Source organism: Phyllostomus hastatus, unplaced genomic scaffold, assembly GCF_019186645.2.
Source record: "Phyllostomus hastatus isolate PE091 unplaced genomic scaffold, TTU_PhHast_1.1 phas_scaffold_345, whole genome shotgun sequence".
Taxonomy (NCBI): Eukaryota; Metazoa; Chordata; class Mammalia; order Chiroptera; family Phyllostomidae; genus Phyllostomus; species Phyllostomus hastatus.
The window spans coordinates 17,164,914-17,191,509 of record NW_025334024.1 but is presented as its reverse complement, the minus strand read 5'-3'; the positions used below and the strand labels follow the sequence as shown (position 1 = coordinate 17,191,509).

The following is a 26,596-nucleotide window of genomic DNA, read 5'->3' as shown; positions in this document are numbered from 1 at the left end:
GCCCAGAAGTACACAATGTTTTATTGAAAAAAGTCAGGCCTCAGCTGGCTGGCTCCATTAGGCTCAGCTTGGTGGGGGTCCCTGCCCACAGTAGCCTGAGCCAGCTCTTCTGCAGGCGGGCTGGGTAGGACCCCCTCCCTTGTCACCCTTCTCCTCTCTGATGGTGACATCCCAACAATAAATATTCAATAAATAGCATTCCTGGGCTGGCTGCCTTCAAACCCAATGTCAGCCCCCACCAGTCTTCTCCAGCCAGGGCAGGCCTCCCGGCGTGCTGAGCGGGGAAAGTCCCTGAACTTCTCAGGGTCCCGCAGGACCCTGGATCCATCTCCGTTGCCAGGCCCAGGCCCAATCTCCATAGCAGGGTCCAGGGCAGGGCTGGGCAAAGCAGGACTGGCAGATGCGTACTGGGAGGGGGTGCTACCCTGAACACCTCCACTCGGCCACAAGTCTGTATCAGGCTCAGGAGTAGATAGTGATGACTTCACGGCCACCGCCACGAACCAACAGCACCCGCTCGAGGCCCTCGGTCAGCACCTCCAGGAACTCCATGTCTGTAGATCATCAGGTCAAAGAAGCAGCACCAGGACCAAGGGGAACCCAGGGAAGTTTGGCCCGTCAGTCAAAGCTGGGGTAATCTGGTACCCCCTGCCCGGGGGCGCCCACACTAACCTCACATGCTGGCCACCTCCCCACTGCCTGCCTCTCCACAGAAGGATACAGTTCTCATCACCCTCACTGTTCTTGGGTGGGCCGGGCATGTTCAGTAGGACCAGGCGGGCATCGTGGGAGCGTGTGACAATGACTTCATTGAGCTTCACGGCAGTGTGCATGCGCCGCACATTGGATTGGTCCCTGCAGGTAATGTAGCTGATGATGGGCCCCACCCCTGGCCCACCCACAGAGCCTGTTCACCCTCCACCCCCAGGCCCCAATGTGGCTGGTCTGTTTTTGTGGTACTCACGGCTTAATATGCACCAGTTCTCGGAAGTTGTCAGGGGCGTGGCTGGGGTCCCAGGGCTCAGCTGCCATGTACTTATCCCGTGTCCATGTCATCTGGATCTTGTCAGCCCCAGCTGCAGACTCATCCTCCTCATCTGAGTACAGGCTCTCCAGCCTCAGGGCTGAGTGCCGGTCCTTGACCAGCTGGGCCTGAGGGAAATCAGGAGGCAGCCTCAGTGCCATGGGAACAGAGGGCCAGGCTGGGCCATCTGGCCTTAGGGGCATGGGCACTGACATAGGTGGGGCTGGGGCAACTCATTCTGATGCTCCCATCTGATGGTGTCTCCAGAGGCCTGACCCAGCCACCCGCCCATGCCCTGAACCAAGGCCACTGACTTCTCGCTCCCGCTCTGTCTTGGTCAGCCTCATCTGCCGCAGCATCTGGGACCTCTGCTCCATCATCAGTGTCCGCTCGTAGGTATACGCAGAGATGTCGCTGTTGTGCTGGGGAGAGTGTGGGCCGTGAGGACTGGGCTCTGTGGGGCAGGGTATCCACGGGGCCACACTGGGGGGGGTGGCTCACCATCTCCACCACCTCCACCTCCGCCTCCAGGCGTAGGTGGTACAGAAAGATAGCCAGATCCTTCTTCATCTGAATGCTGTTGTCGTCCATCTGGGCCACCGTGAAGATGCGCATCCGGCACTTCCTCCAAACCTACGGCACCGGAGCAGGCGGGTGTTACAGTCACACCCCACCTCTCCAAGGGCCCAGCCGCTTTCACCCGGGCCCACCTCCCAGGCCCACCTTGTGCTGGCGCAGCAGGAAGGGTAAAAGCATGAGCATGCCACCATCGTGCACGATCCACCACACGTCGATATGACCCTCCAGGTAGCGCTCATGGTTGCTGGGGTAGAAGGCAATGTTCTTGGGCACAAGCAGGGCCAGGTGGGCAGCCGTGGTGCAGCGCACAGTGTCTGGGGAGGAAGGACACTGCTGACTGCCAGCCTGCAGCCCTGCTCTCACTTGAGTCCCAGCCCCTGTCCCCCCCAGCTGAGCCCAGGCCCTGGCCCCTCACGTACCAATAAAGGTCTTCCAGGCACGTGGGTCCTCACTCTGCCGCCAGCCATAGGGCCAGCCCAGCACCACGGAGTTATGCCTCATGCCGCCCAGGCCGCAAGACTGGATGAGGTGGGCCAGCCCCTCACGCACTTTGTTGGCCACCACCACCTGGCAGAAGCCCTTTACTTTCTCAATCTCCATCATGTTCTTGATTGTCTGTTGGGAACACAGCAGGTTCAAGGCTGTCAGCATCCCCTCTGCTGGGGTTGGGGAAGGGAAGAAGCAAGCTGCTCACCCAGGGACCATGTTTTGTAGATGGGACAGCAACACCCATCCTTGCTCAAGCTCTTAGATGGCAGCATTGCTGTCCACCTGGCTGGCCAGAATTGGTCCTCCCTCTGTGCCAGCTGCAGCCTGGACACCTCTAGACCGGCGCAGCTCCCCGTCCCCTGTAGGAGGTACCTGCTCAGCAGCCTGCGCCTCGCCGTAGCTCTCCAAGAAGCTTCCCTGGATGACAGAACCAACGATGGTCAGGCCCTTGCCCGCCTTCAGCTGGGAGGCAAAGGTGAGGAGCCGTGGGTACTTCACATGAAGGTCCTCGTCTAGCTTCAGCAGCACCAGCAGCTGAGGCCTACAGTGGCCAGACGGGGAGGCAGCGTGAGGCCAAGGCCAGAGGTTTCCAAGGAGCCCCTTTTCTTCTTCCCTTCTCAGCTCACAGGCTCGCACAGGTTCGGGGAGCAGAGATCCCAGGGCTCAACAAGCGGGATGGCACCCCTGGCAACCCCAGGATGGGAAATGGGGACCAGGGAGGGGAAGCCAGCAACTCCCAACCATCCTACCCTCACAATGCCCCCGAAAACCTAGAGTGGCCTTTGCCATTCTGGGCGTGAACTCACCGCCAGTTCTTGGTGTGAGGAGGCCCCTCTTCTAGCCGCAACAGCGCATAGCGGGCAGCACTCAGGGACAGGCCTCGGATCCCATCACCCCACTCCTTCTCAGCCCTACAGAGGCCACCATAAGCTGGTGAGCCCATGGTCCCACCCAGGGGATTCTGTGCAGGTAGGTATATGGGAGATGAAGGGGGGCCAGACCCTGAGTCACAGGCCGCCAGCCCCAGCACCTATGGTGGCCAGCAAAGGATGGTTCAGCTCCTCCCCTCCCCACCTACAGACTACCTGCTTGCCCCGACCAGGCGGCAACCCCTCACTCACCCTTGGTACTCAATGTACTTGTAAATCATGCCTGCAATGAGCATGGCGACCAGGGCATAGTACCAGGAGGAGACGAACATCAGGGCCAGGCAGAGGCTCATGCCCAGGAAGGACAGCGCCCTGCACCAGAGAGTGGGGAAGAGCCAGAATCAGGGAAAGACCAGTATGGCCCCAGGCCAAGCTCCCCAGCCCCCCAATTTCTCACCAATAGCAACTGCAGCCCAGGAGACTCAAACATCATCCTGAACGGGCTCCTGGCTTCCCCAATAGCTCTTATGCCAGAGGACTTGGCTCAGGGGTCCAGCGGGTGCTCACCAGTGATAGTACTTGAACCGGGGCCGCCAGTTGGGGGTCCTCAAGAGCGTCTGCACAGCGCAGGCCAGGTTCACAAACAGGTAACACATCAGAAAGAACCTGCGTCACAGGGGTCGGTTGCTACAGAGTGGCCTCCTCGGCAGCCAGGTACCGGACATCCCTATCGTGCGTGGGCTGAGCCAGTCTTCACAACCTCACAACACCCACTCCCAGGCCTGAGGCAGGCAGGACTACCTTGCGGTGTCCTCAGAGCCAGGGCTTAGAGGGCGGGCAACTGTGTGCGGGAAGAGGAGGTGGGGAGGGGCAGCAGGCGGCGGAAAGAGCGAGCGCGGAGCTGTGAACGAGGGTGGTGCCCAGCGGGGCTCTGTGTGGAGATGGCTGGACAACATTCGGCCCCGGCCCGGGCGACTGCTTGGATTAGGGGCTGTCGGGAAGGTGGGGCGGAGCAGGGAGGGAGAAGGTAACAAGGGCTGTTTTGAAGACGATGAACTGGAGACACTTGAGGGGTGTTGTGTGGATGTGGCGAGGCCTGCGGCAGTGTGAACCCTCCCGGAAGACGGCTAAGGAGTAGAGAGCTGAGGGGAGGGGCAGCAACTCCTACCCTCAACTGGCTGGAGAAACGGCAGGCAAAAAGGCAGAAGGACATACCAGAGAGGGCATGTCAGGGGGCAGGGACCCCCATGAGGGGGAGTGGTCAGTCCCGTCAGGGCTGCCAGGAGGAGCCCATGGTAAAGGCTGAGATATACCCTGTGGCTTGGGCAGGGGTCCCCTCCCAAGATGACTGGCAAGCGCAGTTTCAGGTGCACACTCTGTGTAGGCAGGGCTGGGCAGTGGAGCGGGGAGGTGTGTTGGGGGGACAAAAGTTCATTGTGGCCTGACTGTGGCTGGGGTGGGGGGCTGCTGTGAGGGGAAGAGGAGCCTGTCGGGCCTTCAGGGTGAGTGCGCCAGTGAAGGGTGGTCCCATCATAACCAGACAAGCAAGAGGGAACATGGGCAGTAGAGCGAGATATGTGAAGTGTGATGGAGCAGGCCCCAACACTGGCAGGAAGTAGTGAACACAGCGACCACAGGGACCCTGGAAACTGCCACATGCTGGCCACCTCCTATAGGACACTGGCAGGCTCAAATGTGCAGCTGATTCCAGAACTTGACAAGAAAACAACTTTGAGGACAGACAGATGGGGCAATGGTGGCTTCATCAAGGTGCCATGGACCGGGTGCTGCCCTGTCCAGGAGCAGAGGGTGGCCTCTGGCCTGCTCTGGGCGTCTCCCAGGGCGGGCTGTGGGGCCTGTTGGTGTCTTCTGCATCAGTGTCAGGCTCTCTCCTGAATGCAGAGGTAGGCTGAGCTCTGCCAGACACACACCTCCCCATACAGCCTGGCATGTCTCCCAGCTGCACCCTCAGCACCAGACAGGGTCACGGGGCTGAGGCCCTGGGCTCAGGGGTTCAAGGAGCCTTTCCCAAAACCACCCCCCTGCCCTGCCCTGGCCCCCAGCTCACATGGAGAGAATGGGGGCCACCATGTCAAGGGAGGCGATGAGGATGCCCAGCTCAGCGATGAGTGCCGTCAGGAGGAGTGCCCATGTTGGTTCACCGTTCGCCTTCCCGTGGCCAAATACCTGCACGTACCAGGGTCAGTGGGGTCAGAGAGGGAAGACACTGGTCCCATAGCCCTGTTCCACACCTCGAGTCACAAGCCACAGCCTGGCCTCCAGCATCCCCAAGTCTCTCCTCTGGGGCTCAGGCCACATCCATGCCTTTCTCAATAGGTTCCACAAGTTTCTCTGCCCCCTACCTCTCGGGGTCTCTCTGCTCTGAGTAAGCCACAGATTGGCCACGAGGTTTCTGGGTCCCAGTCGCTCTGCCAACAGCAGGCCAGGGTAGCTCTCAGAAACTCCACATGATGGCTTTGTGGCTCTGGGGTCACTATGGGACCCAGCAGAATATAATGCATCTGTATCCCCTATCCTCCAGCCCGTGTGAGGGGCCAGGAGCACCCAGGCTGGGGGAGAGTACAAAAAGGCTCACCCGGAGGAAGGGGATGATGTTGTCCTTGGCAATGGCCTGCAACAAGCGTGGTGCCCCAGTGAGGCTCTGTAGACCAGCGCCACAAGTTGAGAAGAAGGACCCGATGACAATGACCCAGGGCGAAGGCCAGGCCAACGTGCCCACCACAAGGTTTCTGCTGACGCCGTCGCCGTACCTGCAGGGGCCAGGCTTAGGCCATGCTATGTGCAAGGAGCCCCCCAGGCCCTGGGTGGGGCCGCCAGAGTCAGGGATGTCAGGGGTTAGGAAGGATGGCTACGGTGGGCAGAGCTCTCGCCCCTCAGCACTGAAGTCCAGTCCACCAGCCCCTGTCCTTTCTCCTTGTCCCAGACCTATTCTGATGTCACCATTCTCTAAGAACCAAAAGTCCTGATGGGGCCTGACCCACCCAGTGGCACACACTACCACTGGCAACCAGCAGCCTGAGGACATACGCGGGACCACGTGTTCAAGGGGGGCTCATGTCAGAGTCGGCAGAAGCTGGGCCCCTGCCACAGGGAGGGGTCCAGCTCACTCACTTGTCCCGGAGTACCACGCCTTCGATGCAGGCGCCAAAGAGAACCACACTGCTGAAGTCTGCGGCCGCGTCAAGGAAAGCCGGGCCTCCACTGCCACTGCTGCCCCCACTCCTCGCCCACACAGGACCCACGTGCCCCTTGCACTAGCCTTAGCCAGGACCCAGCTGGGGTACCTACAGCTAAGGGTTTTGTGTTGTGCACACACTTGAGTGTGTGGTGAGTGTGAGGGGAAAGGTACACATGTACACATGCGTGTATGGTGTCTGGGCAGGAGAACTGGTGACTGAAAAGAAGGCAAGCACCTCTCGCCCCACTCCCTGCTGGCCCCAGGCCCGGGAAAGGATACACACAAGGGAGGTGGTAACAATGGCCAGAATGGTCCCCACCGGGATGGACTTCTGGGCGTCGCGGAGGTCACCAGAGCGATTTGAGCCAGCCATGATGCCTCCAAAACCAATGAGATTCCCTTAGGGGCTCCCCAGGAGAGCGGGCAGGGCTGGGTGGGCAGGCAGAGGGGCTTACCTGTCACAGAGGGGAAGAAGATGCCAACCAGCACGGTGAAGGATGTGGCAATGTCAGCCACCACGTACAGGGGCAGGTTCTCCTTCAGGCCGAGGGCGTCTGTGGAGGGCAGCCCGTGCTTCTCCACGACCTCACCCTTCTCCAGGTAGGTGCTCCACAGGTTCTCTGCAGGGGCAGCAGCATCATCACCACTGCAGCCCCACCCACTTCCCAGGGACAGTTGGGGCAGCCCGACGAGAGGCTGCAGATGTGAGGGGCCCTGGGGACTGAGGGGGTGGCTTCAGCCACAGGGAAGGAGCTGTCTGGCTAGAAGCCTGACAGGCAAAGGCTGCTGAAGCCAGAGCCCTGTCCCTGCCTGCCTCCTAGACAGAAGCCCTTTATGGCTCCTGGAGAATAATCCCGGGCAGCGCCAGGGGCTGGTGGCTGGGGAGAGAGAGGCTGCCAGAACTTTCAGGGGGCTTTTGCAGGGCTGGGACCCTGGCCAAACAGGCTCTGTTCACCCGAAACCTAGCTGCCAGGGGCCAGGCTGAGAGGACAGCACTGGGCCTGGAAGGCAGCCAGACCTGCCCCCCATTCGTGAGCTGGCCACACAAGGACGGCTCTGTGATTCACTCTCCTTCCACGCTCGTTCCCTGCCTCCTGCTAGGCCCGTGGGTCAGGAGGAGGAGGACAGGAGTGAGGACGTACCCTGGAGCACGCTGGCAGCTGCACCGGGGATGCCGGGGATCTCGGTCACATTGTTGAACAGGAAGTAGGGGTCACAGGAGTCAGCGGTAAGGTTGGAGCTGTGGCAGAAGAGGTTCCACAGCCGGGTGGCCACTGTCTCATTATCCACCATGGCTGTCTTGGCGCAGATGTCAAACTGGTCCCGGGACAGGGTCCTGTTGCCCAGCATGCACACTCTGCGGGGAGAGGGAAGTACCATCACCTGCTCGGCTGGAGGTCCCAACCTGTTTCCACCCTGCAGCCTCCAGGACTCAGGGCATCACAGGCCTTCTACTGGGGAAGGATGTCAGAGCTCGGCCCGGATGTAGTCCCAGATTACTTACGGAAACACGGGAGGGTCAAAAATAGACTTGATGCCCCCCGCATAGATGGAGAGGATGGAGATGATCACACAGGCCAGGAAGAGCGAGGCAAATTTGTTCACATACTTGACGCCAACAAACACCACCAGGGTCATGAAGGTGAGAAAAAGGGTCCCGTACACGCGCATGTTGTTCAAGGTGGCACTGGACGAGTCGTGAGCGCCTGTCGAGTAAAAAATGGCAGCTGGCGGGGCAATGTAGGTCTGAAACAAGAGACAGATACAGAAGTTTCAATTTTCCTATTTAGAGAGTGAATCCCATCATAAAAAAAAAAAAAGCCAGAAAAAGCCAGCCACAAAAGACCACGTGCTGTATGATTCCATTTATATGAAATGTCCAGAACAGGTCAATCTGATTGATTATGGGCAGAGAGCAGGTCAATGGTTGCCTAGGGCTGCGGGGAATAGAGAGTGACTAGCATGGGTTTTCTGGAGCGATGAAAATGTTCTAAAGTTGATTGTGGTGATGCGTGCACAGGTCTGCGAATATACTAAAAACCTTTACATTTTATACTGTAAGTGGGTAGTGGATTGTACAGTATGTGAATTATATTTTAATAAAGCTGTTATTTAAAAAGTATCCAGACACAGGCGTCATCTAGAACAGTGAAGAGCTAAACAGCCAAAGTGGGACAGTTTGAGCGACAAAATAAATAATGACAGTATTGGACCATGAGCCAAGAATAAAATAAATATCCAGGAGTCCATACTGATATAAACACGTGGTTGAATAAATAAGTAAACGGCGAAAAGGATGAATTTTCTTTACAGAAGAAACCCAAATAATAAATGCAGGAATGTGGGAAACAGAAACCAAATACAACCTCCCGGCTCCCCGTAGGGTCCACACTGCAGGCGAGCACCTGGAGATGGGAGGAGCCAAGCAGTTCCTCTAACAGGCTCCTGTTGTCTGGATCCCCGGGAGGGGGGGTGGGGAGGGCACTTGTTACCCTGTGATCCCCAGGGTCCCCCCACGTCTTCTCCCACCAGCTGGGGCAGTTCAGTGGGGAGTGGGAAGCTGCGTCAGAACACGCACTGGGCTCACAGAGGGGACAGTGACCTCCAGACAGGGTCCTGTGGCTGCTTACCCTTATTTAGGGACAAGGATAAGGTGGATCTGAAGGGCTTGGCATGGAAGTCTGGGGGAGACAGACCTGGCTGGAGTCCACAGATGCCTGGGAGGTGGGCTCTGCATCACCACCAAGACCTGTCACTGAGTTAAATGCAATAGTTTGCATTAGTTCAGCCATGGCTGAACTGGGGCCTGAGTGAATGGAACATCCAAGGCCAAGGTGAAGGCAGCCACACTAGGCCCCTTAGCTGCGTGGTCCAAACTGGAAAGGGGTGGAAGGGAAGACTGGCTGGAGCAGAGACCTTTCTCCCTCAAGGAGGCCTCCCACAGTACACGCCCCAGGCCCTGGTTGGAGGTGAGGGAGCATGGACAGCCTGGGCCTGTGGGAAAGGGACTGCCCGGACAAGACCGGAGTGGGCCAGGGCCTTGCGTGACTCACCAGCAAGATCTCAATGGCCCCCAGGATGTACATGGCCGCTGCAAATGTTGTTCCCAAGTAGAAGCACAGGCCCACTGCACCTCCAAATTCTGGCCCCAGAGAGCGGGAGATCATGAAATAGGAGCCCCCAGCTACAACAGAGAAAGTGTACACAGGTCAAGGCTGGTTCTTCTTCAAGGGGGTCTTCTCCCTGACAGCCTCTCACAACCACCCAGAGGGACAGGGATGAATTTTCCCATTTACAGATGAACAGAAGGATGGAAAGATTTGCTTAATGCCGCATAGCTAGTAAGCAGCCAGGCTGGAGCTGGCTCCAACGCCCAGTGCAGGCCAATGAAATGACTTTGCTAGGCAGTTCTAGGCCTGCAGCAGTGCCTAAATGGCCCACCATCCCCCAAGTCCCTACACTTAGGCCAGTCCCACAGCCTCCACTGGCTGGGCATGTCCTCTCTCACCACACCTCACCACTCCCGAGGACTGTGTCTGTTAATCTGATCCTTCCAGACCGGGGCCGGAACTGTGTTTTGTCAACTTTTTTTGTCCCTAGGGCCCAGTACAGGGCCTGCCACTGGGCGAGTTCCCATGGCTGACCCTCCTGCCCTGAGTCTGTGCTGCCAGCAGAGCCCAGTACCCCTGGCAAGATCGACCGAGACAACAATGGGCCGGTGAGGGTGCAGAGGCATGCTGCTAGTTGGATTTGCGCCCAATAAAACATCTCTGTGAAAAATCTGGGAACAGGGATCAAGAAACTTTAAAATGGTTAATCCCTGCCCTGGCCACTGTGGCTCAGTGGATTGAGTGCCAGCCTGAGAACCAAAGGGTCGCTGGTTCGATTCCGGGTCAGGGCACATGCCTGGGTTGTGGGCCAGGTTCCCAAGAGAGGGAGCGTGAGAGGCAGCCAGATATTGATGTTTCTCTCCCTCTCTTTCTCCCTCACTTCCCCTCTGTCTAAAAAATAAATACATATTTAAAAAAACCATTAATCCCTTTCATGCTGCAATCCACCTCCAGGACCCTCTCCTAAGGGAACTGCCAGGGGTGTAAACAGAGATTCGTGTGCAAGGCTGTTCATGACAATAATGTAACAGTGAAAACGTAGACTCCAAGAGTAGAAAAATAATCACAATTAGATAATACAGTATCAATCCCACTAAAAAAAATAAACTTTTCCCAACATTTTGGAAATATACACAGAGTTTGGGAAAATAACACATCAATACTTTATAAGATCATAAGACCATGTACCAAAAGGCTCATAGTAACGAGTTCAGAATAGTGGTATTATGAGTAAATCCAATTTTCCTTTCTATAGTTCTGTGCATTTTCAAGCCCTCTTAGGGGTAAACATATATTGCCTTTCTCCACTACTATTTTTATACTAATATTAATAAAACTCTTATTTAAAAAAGGGATCCAGCCCTGGTTGGTGTGGCTCAGAAGATTGAGTGCCGGCCTATGAACCAAAGGGTCAATGATTCCATTCCCAGTCAGGGCACATGCCTGGTTGCAGGCCAGGTCCCCAGTGGGGGGCATGCAAGAGGCAACCACACACTGATGTTTCTCTCCCTATGTTTCTCCCTCCCTTCTCCTCTCTCTAAAAATAAATAAAATCAATTCAAAAAAGGATTCAACTCTGACTGATATGGCTCAGCTGGTGTGGCATCCCACAAAGCAAAAGGTTACTGGTTTGATTCCCGGTCAGGGCAAATGTGTAAGTTGTGAGTTTGGTCCCTGGATGGGGAATGTGGGAGAGGCAACTGATAGAAGTTTCTCTCCCTTTCTTTCTCTCTTTCTTTCCCCCGCTCCATGATAAATAAATAAAAAATTATTTACTTATTTTTAGAGAGGGAGGAAGGGAGGGAGAGAAACATCAATGTGTGGTTGCCTCTCACGTGCCCCCTACTGGGGACCTGGCCTGCAACCCAGGCATGTGCCCTAGACTGGGAATCGAACCAGTGACTCTTTGGTTCCCAGGCTGGCATTCAATCCACTACGCCACACCAGCCAGGGCTAAATAAATAAAATCTTAAAAAAATAAAATAAAAAGGATCCAGACACAGACACAGGAGCTAAACTGAATAGCTAAACAGGCGAAGTGGAACAGTTTGAGCAATAAAATAAATAATTACTAGATTATGATTCAAAGAAAATAAATATCTGGGAGTCCATACTGATATAAATACATTGTTGAGTAAATTAATAAACAGGGTCTCTGAAAACCAAGTCTAGCCCTGGATGGTATGGTTCAGTTGGTTGGGCATTGTCCCTTGGGGTGTAAGTTCACTGGTTCGATTCCCGGTTAGGGCACATGTCTGGGTTGTGGATTCAGTACCTCAATGGGGAGCATATGGGAGGCAACTGATCGGTGCTCCTCTTTCACATTAATGTTTCTCTCCCTCTCCTCCTCCCTCCCTTCCTCTCTAGATAAAACCTTAAAAGAAAAAAGAAAAGAAAAGAAAACCAAACCCAGTGTCATCATCCCTGCTGAAACCCTCTGCACGGTGCTATAATCCATAGCGTGGACCAGACTCCTTGGCAGGGGCCACCAGGTGCACCCCTGTCACCTTTTCAGACAGCCTCAGTCCCCTTTTTATTTTTAATATTTTATTTTTTGGGTGAGGGAGGAAGGGGACCCCTACCTAGCCAGCCAGATCAGCTGAATCAACCCTGGCAATTAATGGGGTGACAGAGTTGCAGCCAGATCATCCTAACACTCCCCAGCCCACATTTAAAAACAAACAAAAAAACCCCCAAACACAACAGATATCTCAAATTCTGTTGAGCAAGGATGTTCCTACGTGACGCAACTGTCACGGATTCAGGAACTGAGGCCCCATCGAAGAACTGCTTTGACGGCAGGAGCAATGAGGGTTCTGGGTATGTCAGTGTGGATTCTGGACCCACCGCCCCCAACAGGCCCAGGGCAGTGCTCACCCACCTGGAACCACTCCATTGGTGGCGATGGCGCTCATGGAGATGGCTGTCAGCAAGGTCTGTGGGAAGGAGGGACTACATGAGCAGTTCAGCAGGCAAGTCTCAGCAGGTGGCAGTGGCCCTGCCCCAGCCAGGATACTCACACAGCAGCAGCAGATCAGCACAATGAGGAGGGCCTGCAGCACGCCAGCCGTGCCCACCATCCACGTCAGCCGCAGGAAGAGGATCACCCCGAAGATATTCTGCAGGCAGGGCAGGTACACCCCCATGAGGGTGCCCATGCTGGGTGCCTGTGCAGCAGGAAGGGCGGGGGAGACAGAGAGCGTCAGAGGGGCCCAGGTGTACCCTGGAAGGCCCCAGCACCTGGTCACTTAGCCGCTCAGCAGTCCCCAAGGGGTTCTGTGGAGAACAAGCTGGAGAGGTGAATCCTGGGTGGAGTCCTGGGGAGCACAGGGGCAGGGTGACAGCTAGGATGTCTATGTTGACTTTTTTATGTATGGAGATAGTTTGGGACTGGGAGGGTATAAAACCTAATTCATTTCAAAATGCCATGTGTGGGCTTTGGAGCCTCACCTCCTCTTCAAGGTACTGCCACCTTTCCTTCTTCTTTTCTTTTAAAATTCTGGAAAGAGGTTTGTCTCAGACCTCCACCTTCTCACCCAGCAGGCCCCACGCCACCCAAGCCAGAATCTAAGAGTTTGTCCTTGGCCTTCCCTCGGTCCAACCACCCCCGTCCAGTCCAGGCGGACACTAAGTTCTATCCAGCGTGCCTCTCAAGCTGCTCTTAGACCAGCCTGCCTTGCCTCTGCCTTAGTCCCTCGAACCTGAGGCACTACACTTAGGGCAACTGGATGGCGCCCTGCTGGGCCTGTCAGCCTCTCCACACTGCCGCCTTCTCTGCTGCCATAGCAGGGCTCTGAAAACTGAGTCCAGTGTCATCGCCCCTCCCAAAACACTCTGTACTGCCTATCCTGTAATCCACGGCGTGGGTCAGACTCCTTGGTTCGGGCCACCCAGTGTGCCCCATCCCTTCGTTGTCAGTTTCAGTCCCCGATGACACAGGTCCGTCAGAGCCTCTGAACCACCGCATGCTCAGGACTCTCCCTGGAAGGGTTGGTCCTGCCTCACTGCCTGGCACGATCCTCTTTAGATAAACTTTCCGGAGGCTTAACTATGTTGCCCCTTCCAGCAAGTTACTCTGGGTTGCCTTAGGTAGAGTTGGCACTTCCTCTTCCAGCCCCTCATCATTTGGTATACCCTTCCATCACAGCGGTCACTTACAGGTCATGGTTACCGTTCACTCGAATGTCTCATGACCATACTGGGGTAGACTTGGCTTGTTCACTGCTGTATCACCAGCGGGCCCTGCAGGTACCCAAAAGGTGCTCCTAAGCCCAGTGAGTGGTGCCTTGGAAGGCCCCTAGGACAATGTGTCAGGAAAATCCTACATAGAGTAGAGACTCAAGGTTGAAGAGAAGATCAAGGGAAAACACACACACACACACACACACACACACACACACACACACACACACAGGAGGTCTGTCTGGAAAAAGTCCAGCCATTATTAATATGAGACTGGTTTGCATGACATCGATGTAACCTGGCAGCCAAGGAGGTGGACTGGAACGTGTGAACAATGACAACTGCACTATGCTAGTCAGTGGGGGAGGTAGATGCCGTTGAGTGAGCATGCATATTGTGTGGATGTCACATTTGAAATGACTGAGTGAGTAGAGCAACAAATCTGCATCAAATTTTGCTTTCAGCTTGAACATTTCTCTGAAGAAACTATTCGGATGATTCAGAAGGCCACAGCTATGGGCAACTGGTGACTGGCAGCTTCATCAAGACGTGTCCACTCATGCATCACGTTTTGTGCAGTTTTTTGGTGAAACATGAAACGACCAGGTGACTCAGCTACAGCCCAGATTTCATGCTCTGTGACTTCTGGCTCTTCCCAAAACTAAAATCACCTTTGAAAGGGAAGAGATTTCAGACTGTTGATGAGATTCAGGAAAATACATGGGGCAGCTAATGGTGACTGGGAGAACTGCGTGAGGTCCCAAGGTGCCTACTTTGAATGGGACTGAGGCATCATTGTCCTATGTACAATGTTGCTTGTATCTTCTTCAGTAAACATCTCTCTTTTTCATATTACATGGCTGGATACCTTCTGGACAGGCCTCGTACATAAAACATAGGCAACAGTGTGATGATAGCCAGAGGGAAAGGGGGCTGGGGGTAGGTGGAGGTGGGCAAAGGGAGGAGAACGGGGATGGAAAGAGGCTGCTTGGGGCAATAAGACCAGGGTGCAGCGTACAGATGATGTTTTGTTGAGCTGTACACTTGAAACCTGTATGGTTTTATGAACCAACATCATCCCAATAAATTCAATTAGAAAAAGTGGAAGGTGCAGGTGAAGAAGGTCCAACGGGCATATGCAAGCAGGATTTCTCAGCTATCTAAGGGCAGAATAGCGGCCAGCCAGAAGGCCAGGGCAGAGGCTAAGGCACAGAGGCAGGGCGGGTGAAGGTGCCTCCTTGAAGAACTGAGTCCCCATGAGTGCAGCCTGGGGTAGTGAAGCTTAAGAGTTTCCAGCAGAGCCCTAGACAAGTCTGTGGTCCTGGAACTGGGGTGGGGGACAGAACTATGTGGCCACAGGAACTCCTCTGAAGGGTCCAGGCCTGGGGCAGGATCTGTGCGCAGCCAGAAGGACCTCACAAAGTCCTGAGTAAGAATGAATGGTTCCTCAAAGTGTCCTGCACAGTGTAGGTGACAGACATACCTCATCTGGGCTCTCTGACCCCTTTTCAGAGACCTTGGACCACCTACTGTATAGGGGCAGCTCCCAGCCCCACTTCAATTCTAGGCTGAGTCACTCTGGAAAAAAGGCAGTGTGGGAAAGGGCAGGGCCGGAAATGCTTTCTGCATCTCCAAATAACCTCTGGCAGCCTCAGAAGGTCACAAGGCCAGAGCCAAGTGCAGTTGCAGTGGCTGCTGTGGAGAGGTTGCGTAGGGTCTTGGCATGGTCTGATTGGAGACCTGCCCTTCCTGCTTTAAGCCTTACTTTTCTGTGGCCCAGCTCAGACCCACCCTGGGTAAGGACCACAGCGTAGCGGCCCCCTCCCCCTAGCTTCCTACTGACTCACTGTAGACTTGACCAGGCTTCTCTTTCCTTGATGGAAAAATCACTGAAACTGGGACACTCAGGCACCTTCTCCCATCCTTACTCTAAGGTGAGCTGGGCAGGTAAGCTAAGGGTGGACCCCAGCATCCTCACAGGCTCCTCAGAAGGCAAAGGGACCACACCCCTTTACCAGCCCAAACTTCCTTCCAACGCTTGTTGGGTTGTGCACTAGCTTTTCTTTTCTTTTTCTTTTTTTGTAATAAAAAAGAGTTTGCCCTGCCTGATGTGGCTCCATGAATTGAGCGCCAGCCTGTGAACCAAAAAGGTCACCAGTTCAATTCCCAGTCAGGGCACAGGCCTGGGTTGCGGCCAGGTTCCCCACTTGGGGGAGTGCAAGAGGCAACCAATCAATGTATCTCTCACACACTGATATTTCTCTCCCTTCCCCTCCCTCTAAAAAGTAAATAAAGTCTTTTAAAAATAAGTTTATTTAGAAAGCCACAGAGGTAGAAGAAATGCGCTCAGAAAACAAGGGCCCTTGGAGCTTAGGGGAGAGAAAGGTAACAATGTGCCTACAAGAAAGGAAGGGAAAGGCGCTGGTGTGTTCCCAGTGAGGGAGAGCCACCTGTACTGCAGCCTTTCTCAGGGACCTTGTTACTCCCAGCCACAGTTCCCAGGACTTGGCCTTAAGGGACCAAGGAAGAGGCACTTACCCAAGGATCCTACTACCCACATTAGGCAACAATCTAGAGGCTGAGACCTCACTGCAGGGTTGAATAGCCACAGATAGCCAGGGTTCTCTGCTATCTGCAGTACAGAAAATGCCAGCAAAATCCCCACCAGCAAGATATGGTGGAGGTCAGATCTGTGTGACCTCAAGATCTCAGCTGCCCTCTCTGAAGTGTGGGTTGATTTGTCTCTCAGAGAAGCAAGGTGAGGGGTGCACATCAGCCTGCTCTACCCTCTCTCCTTGGTCCAGCCCAGCAAGGCCCAAAACTCACAAGCAGGTCTAAGGCTGGGGGCCTGGCTTATCCCAACCAAGTGCTCTTTCTGCTTTTGCTGACCTCCAGCAAGAATACTATAGCTAGTGCTGGACCCACACCCCTTCCGATCACATCTGCTTCCCAGATCTCAGGGAGTCAGTAGGTAGAGAAGGAGGGCTCCTTGCCCAGCCCTCGGTTGGACTGAGTCCCTTCACACAAGAGAGTTAAGATCAGCAAAGTCATACACCGGCTGGTGTGGCTCAGTGGATTGAGCACCAGACTGTGAACCAAAGGGTCGCTGGTTTGACTCCCAGTCAGGGCACATGCCTGGGCTGGGGCGCATACGAGAGGCAACCACACACTGATGCTTCTCTCCCTCTCTTTATGCTCCTATCCTTCCCACCCCCACCAGGTGCTCAAGGAACCTGGGAGCAGTCTGCCAATGAAGCTAACATAGGAAGGTGCAGAAGCATTTGGTTACTGACTTTAGGTCACACAGCCCCAAGGGACAACCATGCTCCTGGTTCCAAAGGTGGCACCCTTATCCACCCTGATGGGATGCTAGTGATTCCCTACATAGTTGCACATCTCACAATAAAGCCACAAATGTGTCCACCCGGGTTACACACTGATCTTGGGTGGCTCGGTCATCTTAGGCAAGCTATTCAACACCCCTGACACTTAGTTTCTTCGTCTGTAAAATGGGGATAATAAAAGCACCTGCCTCACAGCTTTGTTGTGATGACTTGCAGGAACCCAGGATTATGCTTCTCGCAGAGGGGGCTGAGTAAAGGCAGCTGTCCCTCTCACTGTCAGTTCCAAGGGCCTCCTTGGCTGTCTGCCCCCTCCAGCCAGCCCTCTGTCCCCTTAAGTCCAAGGGGCTCAGTGTCCATCCTCCATGCACACCACATCTAGCACCCACTTCCCTTGAAACGCTCACAACCATGTGGGAAACTTGCCAATTCTGTGATGTTGAGCCTGTCTTCCCAGGAGTGCCCCCTCTGCTGCCCTTGGCATGCTCACCTTGGACGTCCTCCGGCGGGTACCCTCCCCACTTTCAGCCTCCTCATGCTCTTTGGCGCCCTGGGTGAGGTTGGTGTAGCTGACGAGCTTGCCCAGAAGAGATGATACCTTTGGGCGGATGTCCAGCTCTTCCTGTAAACAGAGCCACAGGGCGGTCTGGCAATGGGCCCAGCTGGCGTCAGGCTACCTGTGTGTAGCCAGCAGCCTGGCCTCTGGCCCCTTGCCAAGCCCCGAGGCAGGCCTGGGACTCATCACAGCTTTTGCCTGGGGAAACCTACACCAGTCAATTGGGTAGTGTGGGCACCACACCCCAGCATTTGGCACTGAAAGGCTCAGCCTAGCAGCTGCTTCTCTCTGCCCCACCTTAGTTACAAACACTACCAACCCATCTGTGAAATCTACCTGCCTCAGGAGAGAGCCCAGGACAGGACATGGCTGGCAGACAGGAGAATGACACGTTTCATCCTGCCTGTTCTGCCTGACCACCTCCTAGCTATGAGTGGGCCACTGGGACCCACATCTGTCCTCAACCCTCCCACAAAAAAGCTACCCCTAGTTACCTCAGGAAACCAAGGAAGTCAGAGAGGATGTCTGGGGCAAGGAAAGTCTCTCTTATTTGCTCAAACCCTGATCCTTCTAGATGGCCCCCACCCCCAGTCCCAGGCCCTGAGAGTAGCCCACTTCAATCCCCAAGGTGGGAGCCTGGCCCCCTAGCTTATCCTCAGGTGGAGCCAGGTCAAGGTCTTTGTTGCAGAAACTTGCTGCTCTTCCAAGTCAGGAGGCTTCCCAGAGCTCAGACTCCCCACCCCCCTACCCCCCAGGGGGGTCTATGACTTCTCCAGTGCCATGTCTCCATGTATCTACACCCACATATAGTCTGTGCCCATCTGCCAGCTCTCCCCTAACCCCCCACACAAGTGGGAAGTGGTTTGGAGTAAAGAGTGAAGATGCAGGTCTTTGGGGGGCATGAGGACACTGAGGAGCTCACGAGACTTCCACGGGGGCAGCTGAATGCATGGGTCTGAGTTTAGGGGCCTAAACCAATGCTCTGAATCTAGATCCAGCTTCTGAGTTTGGGTCTGAAAAGGATAAAATTCACGTTCAGAAGCACAAAACTAGGAATGTTTCCAGAAAGGGGGCAGATCCGGTGAGAAGGGCCTGGTCTGAGTGAACTTGAGAGGGACAGGGTTGGGAGCACCAACCAGGAAGGACAAGGAAGAGTTGACAGGGGAGAGAGGTCTAGGACCACGAGAGTCCCAGAGCGAAGGGGAGAAGGGAAATCCTGAGGCGGTAGCCCTGCTGAAGCGCTGCAGGGAAATCAAAGGTGAATACCTCGGGAGGTGGTGATTGGGTGGGGTCGTGAGTGGTCACTCCTCTAGGAAAGCATTGTCAGTTCAAATGACCAAGGGAACCACAGCCTGGTCGCCAAGGTGAGACAGACGAGGGGAGACTGGAGGAGGAGCCAAGACATAAAGAGGCACAACTGTCCAGCCTGCCTTCTTCGCGATGGCTTGGGTCCCTGCAGGCCCATGCCCGCCCATCTCTCCAACTACCTCAAACAGTGCCAGGTTCCTGTCGTAGTATTCACTTCCTCTGGAAGCCTCCAAGGGGCAGAGGAAAGGGCTGCTCTCTCTGTGGCTGCCGTGTCCTGTGGAGAGAGAAGGACAGAACCCCAGTCAGGGACTACCTCCCGAGTCCTCAGCGTGCACTGCTGGCTCCCTAGCAGGCCGGCCCACAACACGTCACCTCTATGGAGCACTTTGGGGGCCAGCGTTAGCAGTTTCTCCATCAAATCCACCAGCCTCCGAGAAGAGCCAGTGTTGTCTGAGTGGCCAGTTACCAAAACGCAGCGCATCATTTCCTAAGGCGCAGGAAACTGGGGGAAGGCCCCCAGCCTGCCCAAGCACGTGCTTAACACCAAGGGGCGGAGCCAGCTCGGAGGGCGTGGCCCGCCCTCAGACCCCCAAATCCCATTTTCCCAGCCCAGCTGGAATACCCAGTGAGACAGGGGTCAAGACTTTGGTGCCTTCAGGGTCCACCCAGGTGCAGCCTTCCAGGTAGATGAAGCCACATAGGGCACCGTCAGCCGCCATGCTAGTTGCCCCACCGTGCACTGGGCGGGGCCTCCTGGGGGGCAGCCAGGGGCATGCTGGGAGGAGGGGCAAACAAGCTCTCCAGAGAGCGGAAGTGGGCCCAAGACGCCGTCTGGGGTCCTGTTCGAAAGCCCGGGTGGTTGGTGTTAGGACTGCGCAGGGACTGCTGGCAGGAGTTGCTTGTTGGCCTCCCTGCCTCCAGTTCCCGGACGCTTGCTCAGACTAGGTGTGTGGCCGATGTGTCCCCTAGGCTGGTGAGACTACCCCAGCTGCAAAGAAACCTTGTAGAAAAGAACCAAACGCATCTTTTTTTTTTTTTAATACACCTGCCTCAACTCTTAAGCTTGGCTGATTTCTCTGGGCTACCCGGCGTTTGCATTCTTTCCTCTTTTCCAAGCTGTCCCTTGTGAGGCTCAGTAGATGACATTCCCAACTTCCCGTCAAGCAGGTGGAAGGCACCAAGTAGCCTTTTTCTAGTCTGAGGGGTTGGGTTTTGCTTTTTCTCCCTCTAGACAGTCTGGTAGCTGTGGCAGTGGCTGGAGGCCTCAGAGCAAATGGGAAGCTGACATCTTGGTTTAAAGCCGCCAGGTTGGTGTTGCAGTGACTTTGGCAGCAGTGCAGGCCTGGTGTCGACAGAAGTGTCATAATGGACCCAGACTAGTAGGGTATTCGGGCCATGCACTGGCCCTCTGGTTTTGTGAGGGCTACCTGCCAGCCTTTTCTGGTTAGTCTATAATTTCACGTCTCCTGTTTGCAGCTAAGAATGCTGAATGAGGCATCCTCCGCCATCTGATACATCCTCTTGCCATCAGTATGAGACATGACTTGCCTTCTGTAAGCCAACAATTACTCAGCAGGTGCTGCACTGTGGATTCTTTATTACCCAAGGAGATTGACAGGTAAAGCTGATGACAATTTCTGGGGCAAAGTCCCTCTTCCTTCGAATAGCACGTGAAAACGATACATCACTTCCTCTAGGAGCCTAAACTCTGTGTCTGAGTGAGCCAAGCAGCTCAGTCCCATGAGCTACGAGGCTGTGTGAAGGCCAGTACCAATGGCACACTTGACAAAGGCAGCAAGAGGTCAAGCCAGCCCACCAAGCCATGTTAAAGCCATGTGGGGTCACATAAGCTCCTTGGACACCCTCTGACACTTGCTGTGCCCTTGATGCTTGTTCAGGACCAGGATAAGGAGCCACAAGAAAAGTCTGAAAACCCAGTAACTCTGCCTGTTACACTGATGGCCCCTCAGCGAAGAGTGTCTGAAAAGTGCTCTTGGATTTTTGTGGGGGGAATATATATATATATATATATCCCCTAAATAAGTCAGATGCTTCATTTTTTCAGCAAGTGGCAGCTATGGAGCTCATTTTGTTCCCTTTGCCTTGGCTGCCAGGAATCTCCAAGCTAAATTTATTCCTTAGATGCAGTCACCAAGCCCTTGCCGCATTCCTCTGCATGACTTTGATCTTTCTGAAGCTAAGTCCTTTGGGGAGACACTAAGGGGTGAAGCCTGCCAGCAGAGGCATTGTGTATCTCTTCTGGTCCTTTTGTGAAGTTGGCTGGAAATATAAATTACTCTAACCTCACGAACTGCAGTCTGCCTGGCCATTGTTGCTTTGTTTCTCTGAGGAGGCTGAACTAGTATCCTGAAGACTCAGAGCCAGGCAGGAAGCAGTTCCCCAAAGCTGGCATGGGTGGTCCTCTAAGACCCAGCAGACCCCTTGTCCCTGCAGCCAAGACTCCACGGCACCTGAAGGCCCTTCCAAGCGTTGCCTGTAGTCCTCACAGCAACGCTCCAGGAGATACCATTTACTCCTTTTTAGTAGCAAGGAAAGTGAGGCTCCGAGACATTCAGAGGCAAGGTCACCCAGTAGAAGGGCCAAACTTAGGTCCCGGAATCCACTAGAGCCAGGTAGAAGCTGAACTACAGGTTCGCTAATCCTATTCTAGGCCTCAATCCATCCCAGGATGCACCCAGGGTGCACATACCCAGGGCTCTTGGTGCTCAGATGGCTGGCACTCTGACTTGGATTTCTGACCTTCCTTTCTGTGAGCCTGGGAGACTTGCTTACCCTCTCCGTGCTGACTCAGCCTCCTCTTCTATGAAGTAAAGATAGTGACACCCACTCTTCTAATTGCCCGGATCGATCAGAAGAGGGACGGTCTGGTGCCAGGCACCCAGGAGGCATTTCTTGGAGTTCCCTAAAGCCTCATTTAAGGGCAGCTCCCATGGGGACTGTGGGAATATGTGTGTGTGGGCGTAGTGGGGGCGCACTCTCAGCAATGTCTGGGTGCCTGTACTGCCCTCAGCTATTCTAAAAATTCCAGGGCAGGTCTGGGCATGCCTGCCAGGCTGAAGCTGTTCAGATACCACCTGAAATCCCTGGTGAACCAGAATATGGCCTGGGCCTGGGGGCTGCCTGTGAAGGACCCATATATGTGTGTTCCTGGCCACAGCTGTGAATACACCAGCTGCAGATGGGGATCCAGATGACACTCTGGATTCCTGTGCTTACAGGCATCTGCCAGGGGTACTAGAACCTCTACGCCGCTTGGGCAGAGGTGTGGGCCTTGAGAGACCGAAGTGCCAGGCTGGGGATACCCCATGAGATGGACCTAAGGCTCACTGTTTGTGAGCTCCCAACCCTTTGCAGTCCCTGCCAAGAGGAATCATCATCACTTACCAGGGCGCAGGGTGTCCCCCATACCGCAGACACAGTCAAGGTCTGACTGAAAAGGAGTAAGAGGAGGAGGGGTGTGTGGGAGGAGCTGGCCCAGCCAGGACGGACCTGGCAGGACTCAGCCAATGTGGCTCCAGGTCCCTCCTGTCACCCTGTGAGAGGCCAAGGCGGGGCCAGAGGCTAGGCTCAGCTTTGCCTGCCCACTGGTCCAGGCTGATCCTAGGGATGCAGTTCAGCCCAGCCTTTGGGAGAGCTAGGGGAGCAGGGATGCTGGCACCTGCTCTGACCACTGGAACAGGGCTAGGAGTGGGGGGCTGGGATGTGCGCATGGATACAGCTGTCCAGCCTGTAACGTCCCATGAGGTCCCGCAGCCCATGCTAGTAATCTGTGCCATCTTCCCACATGGCGATTGGGTGACTCGCATATAGCCATCACCCACATTGGGTATGGATCACCTCAGTCACCACCGCAGACAACACGGAGCTAGGTCAAGATTGCATCACCTGACACATGCCACCACACATGTGTTCTCTGCATATCTCCATCATGGTCAGTCACAGACACAGGCACCTGTCATCAGTCATATCACCATTCTCATCAGTGACACCCCTGCAGGAAAGTGGCCATGAAAATGTGCTACCCTGGGGCCACCTCCACCCTGTGATAAAGGCTCCACCACTTGCACAAGTGCAGTTACACATGCATATGACACTATTCATGCGGACACACACTGCAAGAGTGGGCCGTGCAAGGACAGCCACCTGGGGGCTCCCCTTCAGGCCTGGTTCTAATACCTAGGCTAAGAGTTAGGGTGCGGGAGTCTCTAGCCCTGGGTTTGAATCCCCTGGTGCAAACAGTATGACTGCTCCCTGTCTCAGTCACCCATTCCTAAGTGTAACAGGGCCTATCCCATGGGGGGAGTTGGTTTGATTAAGCGAGTCAATTCACATAAAGCACCTAGACGAGCCCGACTCCCTGTGAATGCTCCTCAGACGCCCACTGTGCCCACAGATCTAGGAGGGGATCAACACGAGACAGCGCACAGGAGGTCACGCACAGACCCCCTCGGCAGGCACGCTCTCCTCTCCAGCCCGCCAGAGTTTAGGAAGGCACAGGAACAGGGGAAGGGAGGGGAGTCTTAGGGTCAGAGGCGGTGAAGCACAAATGGGGAGGCGAAGAGAGAAGAGGCTGGAAGCGGTTCACAGAAGGTGAAGGGGCTGGGGTCCAAGCAGCAGCTATGCTCCCAGTCCGGAAGGGCCGCTATTCATGCGCCTAGCAGCCCCGCGGGAGCCTCTTTCGTCGGCCACGTCTGCAGCCCCCGCCCGCGGCCAGTAAGGGAGGAGTTGGGCTGGGAGGGCGTCCCGACAGCGGGCGCGCCGGGGCCCAGGAAAATCGTGTCCGCGCTCGCGGAGCGAGGGACTGGGAGCGGAGGCGCAAACTAAGAAAAGTTGGGCCCGCATCGACGTGTGCGCGATCGGGCCAGGTGTTCTGTGGGAGCGCGGGGCTCCGTGTGGCCCGTTCCCCTGTCCCCGCCAAGGCCCCATCCGGGCGCGCCCTCACCGTCAGAATCATCCCGCTCGGCGCGCTCCCCGTAGTCCACCCAACTGAGCCCCTCGAGGTTGTCATAGTCGCCGCGCCGCGGCCCGTCCACCGGCACCACGGTAAAGTGAGGCATCGCACGCTCTCGGCCTTGCCTCTCCCGCCGCCCCAGCCGCCAGCCCAAAAGTCCCCGCCGCCCGGGGCAGGCGCACCCCTCCCGCTCGCATTCCTCCCCGCTGCGCTCACTTCCTCCGCCCGCCCCCCGGGCCGCCCCTCGGGGGCGGGGAGCAGGAGGGGCTGGGCCAGCTCCTCCCCTAGGGGGCCCCCGAGGAGTGAAACCCCTCTGGAGGGGGCGTTACTGGTCGCTCCACGCCCTGAAAAGGGCCCGAATGCTGTGTGGCCTTGGGTGAGGAACTGCCCTCTCTGAACCCCAGATGTGGTACTTTAAAATGAGGAAATGTGCTTCCATCTCTTGGGGCTGTTTGAAGCAACGTGAGGTGGGGCGCGGGGTGGCCTGTCTCTGCGCTCTTGTGCCTAGTAAACTTTCAGCGACATTTCTGTTACTCAGGGAAAGGGAATGATTGGCAGGATCTGCCCAGGATGGCGGAGGTCTGTCGCTGTCCTTCCCAGGGCCTTCCACCATTCCTCTGTACCCCCTATCCATTTCCATCCTCTCTGTCTCCCACCTCTCCTCCGAGTCCCTCCCGGGTGGAGGCAGCCGGGGATTCTGGCTCCTTCCCCAAAGGCTGCTTCCTCCTCGGTGGAAAGGACACCCATCCCCCTCCTGTCTTTTTTTTTGCCCCTTTGGGATGCTACATTCAATTCTTTAGGCAAATTCTTTCGTCCTAATTTTGTCTTTTACTGTCTCACTTCCTGAGGGTCCCTTTACCTAAATCGTTTCCTTATTTGCTCGTACTTTTTCTTTCACTTTGCACACTGCTTCAGATACTTACGCAGTCGGCTTTACTTCAACATCTGCATCTTCCTCCTTGCCCTTTCAGCTGCTTTTCTGTCAGAAAACCCCAGAGCCCACCTTGTCTGTCTCCATTTTTCTTCCCTTTATGGTTCATGGGGCTTTAGAACATCAGAGTCAGTGGTGTCCTCCCATCCAGCCTCTGACTGCCACCTCTTCCCACCCTTCAGCTCTGGGGCAGAAGCAGGAATCAGAGTCCCTGGGCCTTGCAGAAGGACCTCTGAGCTGACCACCACCCTGGCCCCAACCCCATAGTCATCCCACTCTACCTCCTGGGCCTGCCCACTTGACTTCCTGTCCCTCATGCTACCTTCAGCTGCCCACAGTAGCAGCCTTCCAAACGAACTGCTTGCTCTCTCCCCGTGCTCATGGTGGAGAGAAAGCCCAAGCTCTTCTCTTGGCCCACAAGGCCCGGCTCCATCTCACCCCTCCAGCCTCTCCAGCTGCACCTCTCCCCATCCTCCCTCCCAGCCTCAGCCCTTCTGGCTTCTTTCACTTCCTCAAACTCACAGAGTTTCTGCAAATCACCTACTGTTCACTCTGACAGAATGCCTTTGGACTCTCTGCCCCCACTCGCGCTTACTAAACTCCTCCAGAGGGAAGTTGTTCTCAGCCTGGAGCACCACCTCCTCCCCAGAAGACTTTCCCCACACGCACCCCACGCCCCACCTTACCCACCCTGGATCGTGTTCCCCTGGGGCACTTTCCCTTCAGAGTCCCCACTGCAGCAAGAAATGCATTGTGGGGGTTCTTTGGCTAATGTTTTTCGTGCCCACTAGACTGGGTATTTCACAAAAGCAGGACCCTTTCCGTCTTCTCACTTTGGTATCCTCAGTCCCTGGCCCCAGGGTGCATGCCAGGGTGCAGTACGAACCCTTAACAAGAGGAGAGTGTCTGGGGTTTATAATACAGCTAAACGCATGTTCCCAGCAGCGTCCCCACTGCTCCTGCCCAGCCACCACACACAGCCTCTCTCCTCAGGGGTGGGGTCACACACTGTGTGGGGGAGATAGGCCAGTGAAGGCCAGCAGACAAACTTAGCTCCAGGGAACTCTGTGCCCAGGACACGACTTCTCCCACACCAGCCACTGACTGATCCAGCAGCCTGCACCGACTGGGCACTCCTCACAGGCAAAAAGAAAAATACATCTGAGGAGCAGAGATGTTTCAAAAGAAAACATCTATCGGGAAAATTATCAGAACACATTGATCAACAATCCGAAATTAGCCTAACAAAAGATAAGGGGGAATATTAGCAATTGGAAACAAGAAAATATAAAAAAGGAGAAAATATAAGATATGAAAAATAAAATTGTTCCAGTGACTCATTGCTACCTAAGAAATTACCCCAAAACATAGTAGCTTAAAACAGCAATTAACAAAAATTTTATTTTGCTCACACACCTTCAAGTTGAGTAAAGCTTATCTCTACTTCTCAGGGGCCAGAGGATTTACTTCCAAGACGACTCACACACATGGCTAGCTAGTTGTGCTGGCTGTGGTCAGAGAGCTCAGCGGGCTGCGGAGCAGAGCACCGGCCCTCTGCACGCAGACTCCTCTATGGGCTGTGTGGCTTCCTCATGGTGCAGCAGCTGCAGTCCCTGGGTAAGTGCCCCAAGAAGCAGGGAGTAGACGCTGAGGGTTTCTCTCGGCCTTGGCTGGGAAACAGGTATAATATCACTTATGCGTACTTCACTGGCCAAGCAGTCACGAAGCCCAGATTCAAGAAGGGGTGGGAAGGCACAGAGCCTATCTCTGGATGGGAGAAGAATCAAAGCAATATAGAACGGGGGGTAAAAAGTACTGCAATCATATTTGAAACAAAGAACACAGTGGGTGATCTAATGGCAGAAAGCTCTACTTGAGAATGAATTAGAAAGTTGGAAAGGCCAAATTAAGGAATTCTCCCAAAAGAAGAAAGAAAAATAAAAGAAAGAGAAAATAGAAAAGAGACATGGAGGATAGAAATAGAAATTCTAACACCAGCACAATAGGAATCCCAGCAAGAGAGTGAAATAAAAATG

General features: G+C 55.0%; 1 protein-coding gene across 1 annotated transcript; it reads right to left on the bottom strand.

The window, feature by feature from the left end:
* Positions 1 to 23,830, bottom strand: SLC12A4 (solute carrier family 12 member 4). The gene is made up of 24 exons (XM_045818535.1): positions 23,621 to 23,830; positions 18,837 to 18,931; positions 17,284 to 17,415; positions 12,291 to 12,437; positions 12,152 to 12,206; positions 9,214 to 9,344; positions 7,665 to 7,906; positions 7,303 to 7,517; positions 6,616 to 6,780; positions 6,440 to 6,538; positions 6,094 to 6,151; positions 5,558 to 5,732; positions 5,030 to 5,148; positions 3,529 to 3,627; positions 3,214 to 3,333; positions 2,899 to 3,003; positions 2,465 to 2,633; positions 2,023 to 2,218; positions 1,748 to 1,917; positions 1,526 to 1,657; positions 1,339 to 1,446; positions 965 to 1,152; positions 722 to 855; positions 1 to 554 (listed from the first exon to the last, which is right to left on the bottom strand). The coding sequence occupies exons 1-24, from the start codon at positions 23,733 to 23,735 to the stop codon at positions 463 to 465; spliced, it is 3,261 nt and encodes a 1,086-aa protein (XP_045674491.1). The 5' UTR covers positions 23,736 to 23,830; the 3' UTR covers positions 1 to 462.
* Positions 23,831 to 26,596: the final 2,766 nt, after the last annotated feature.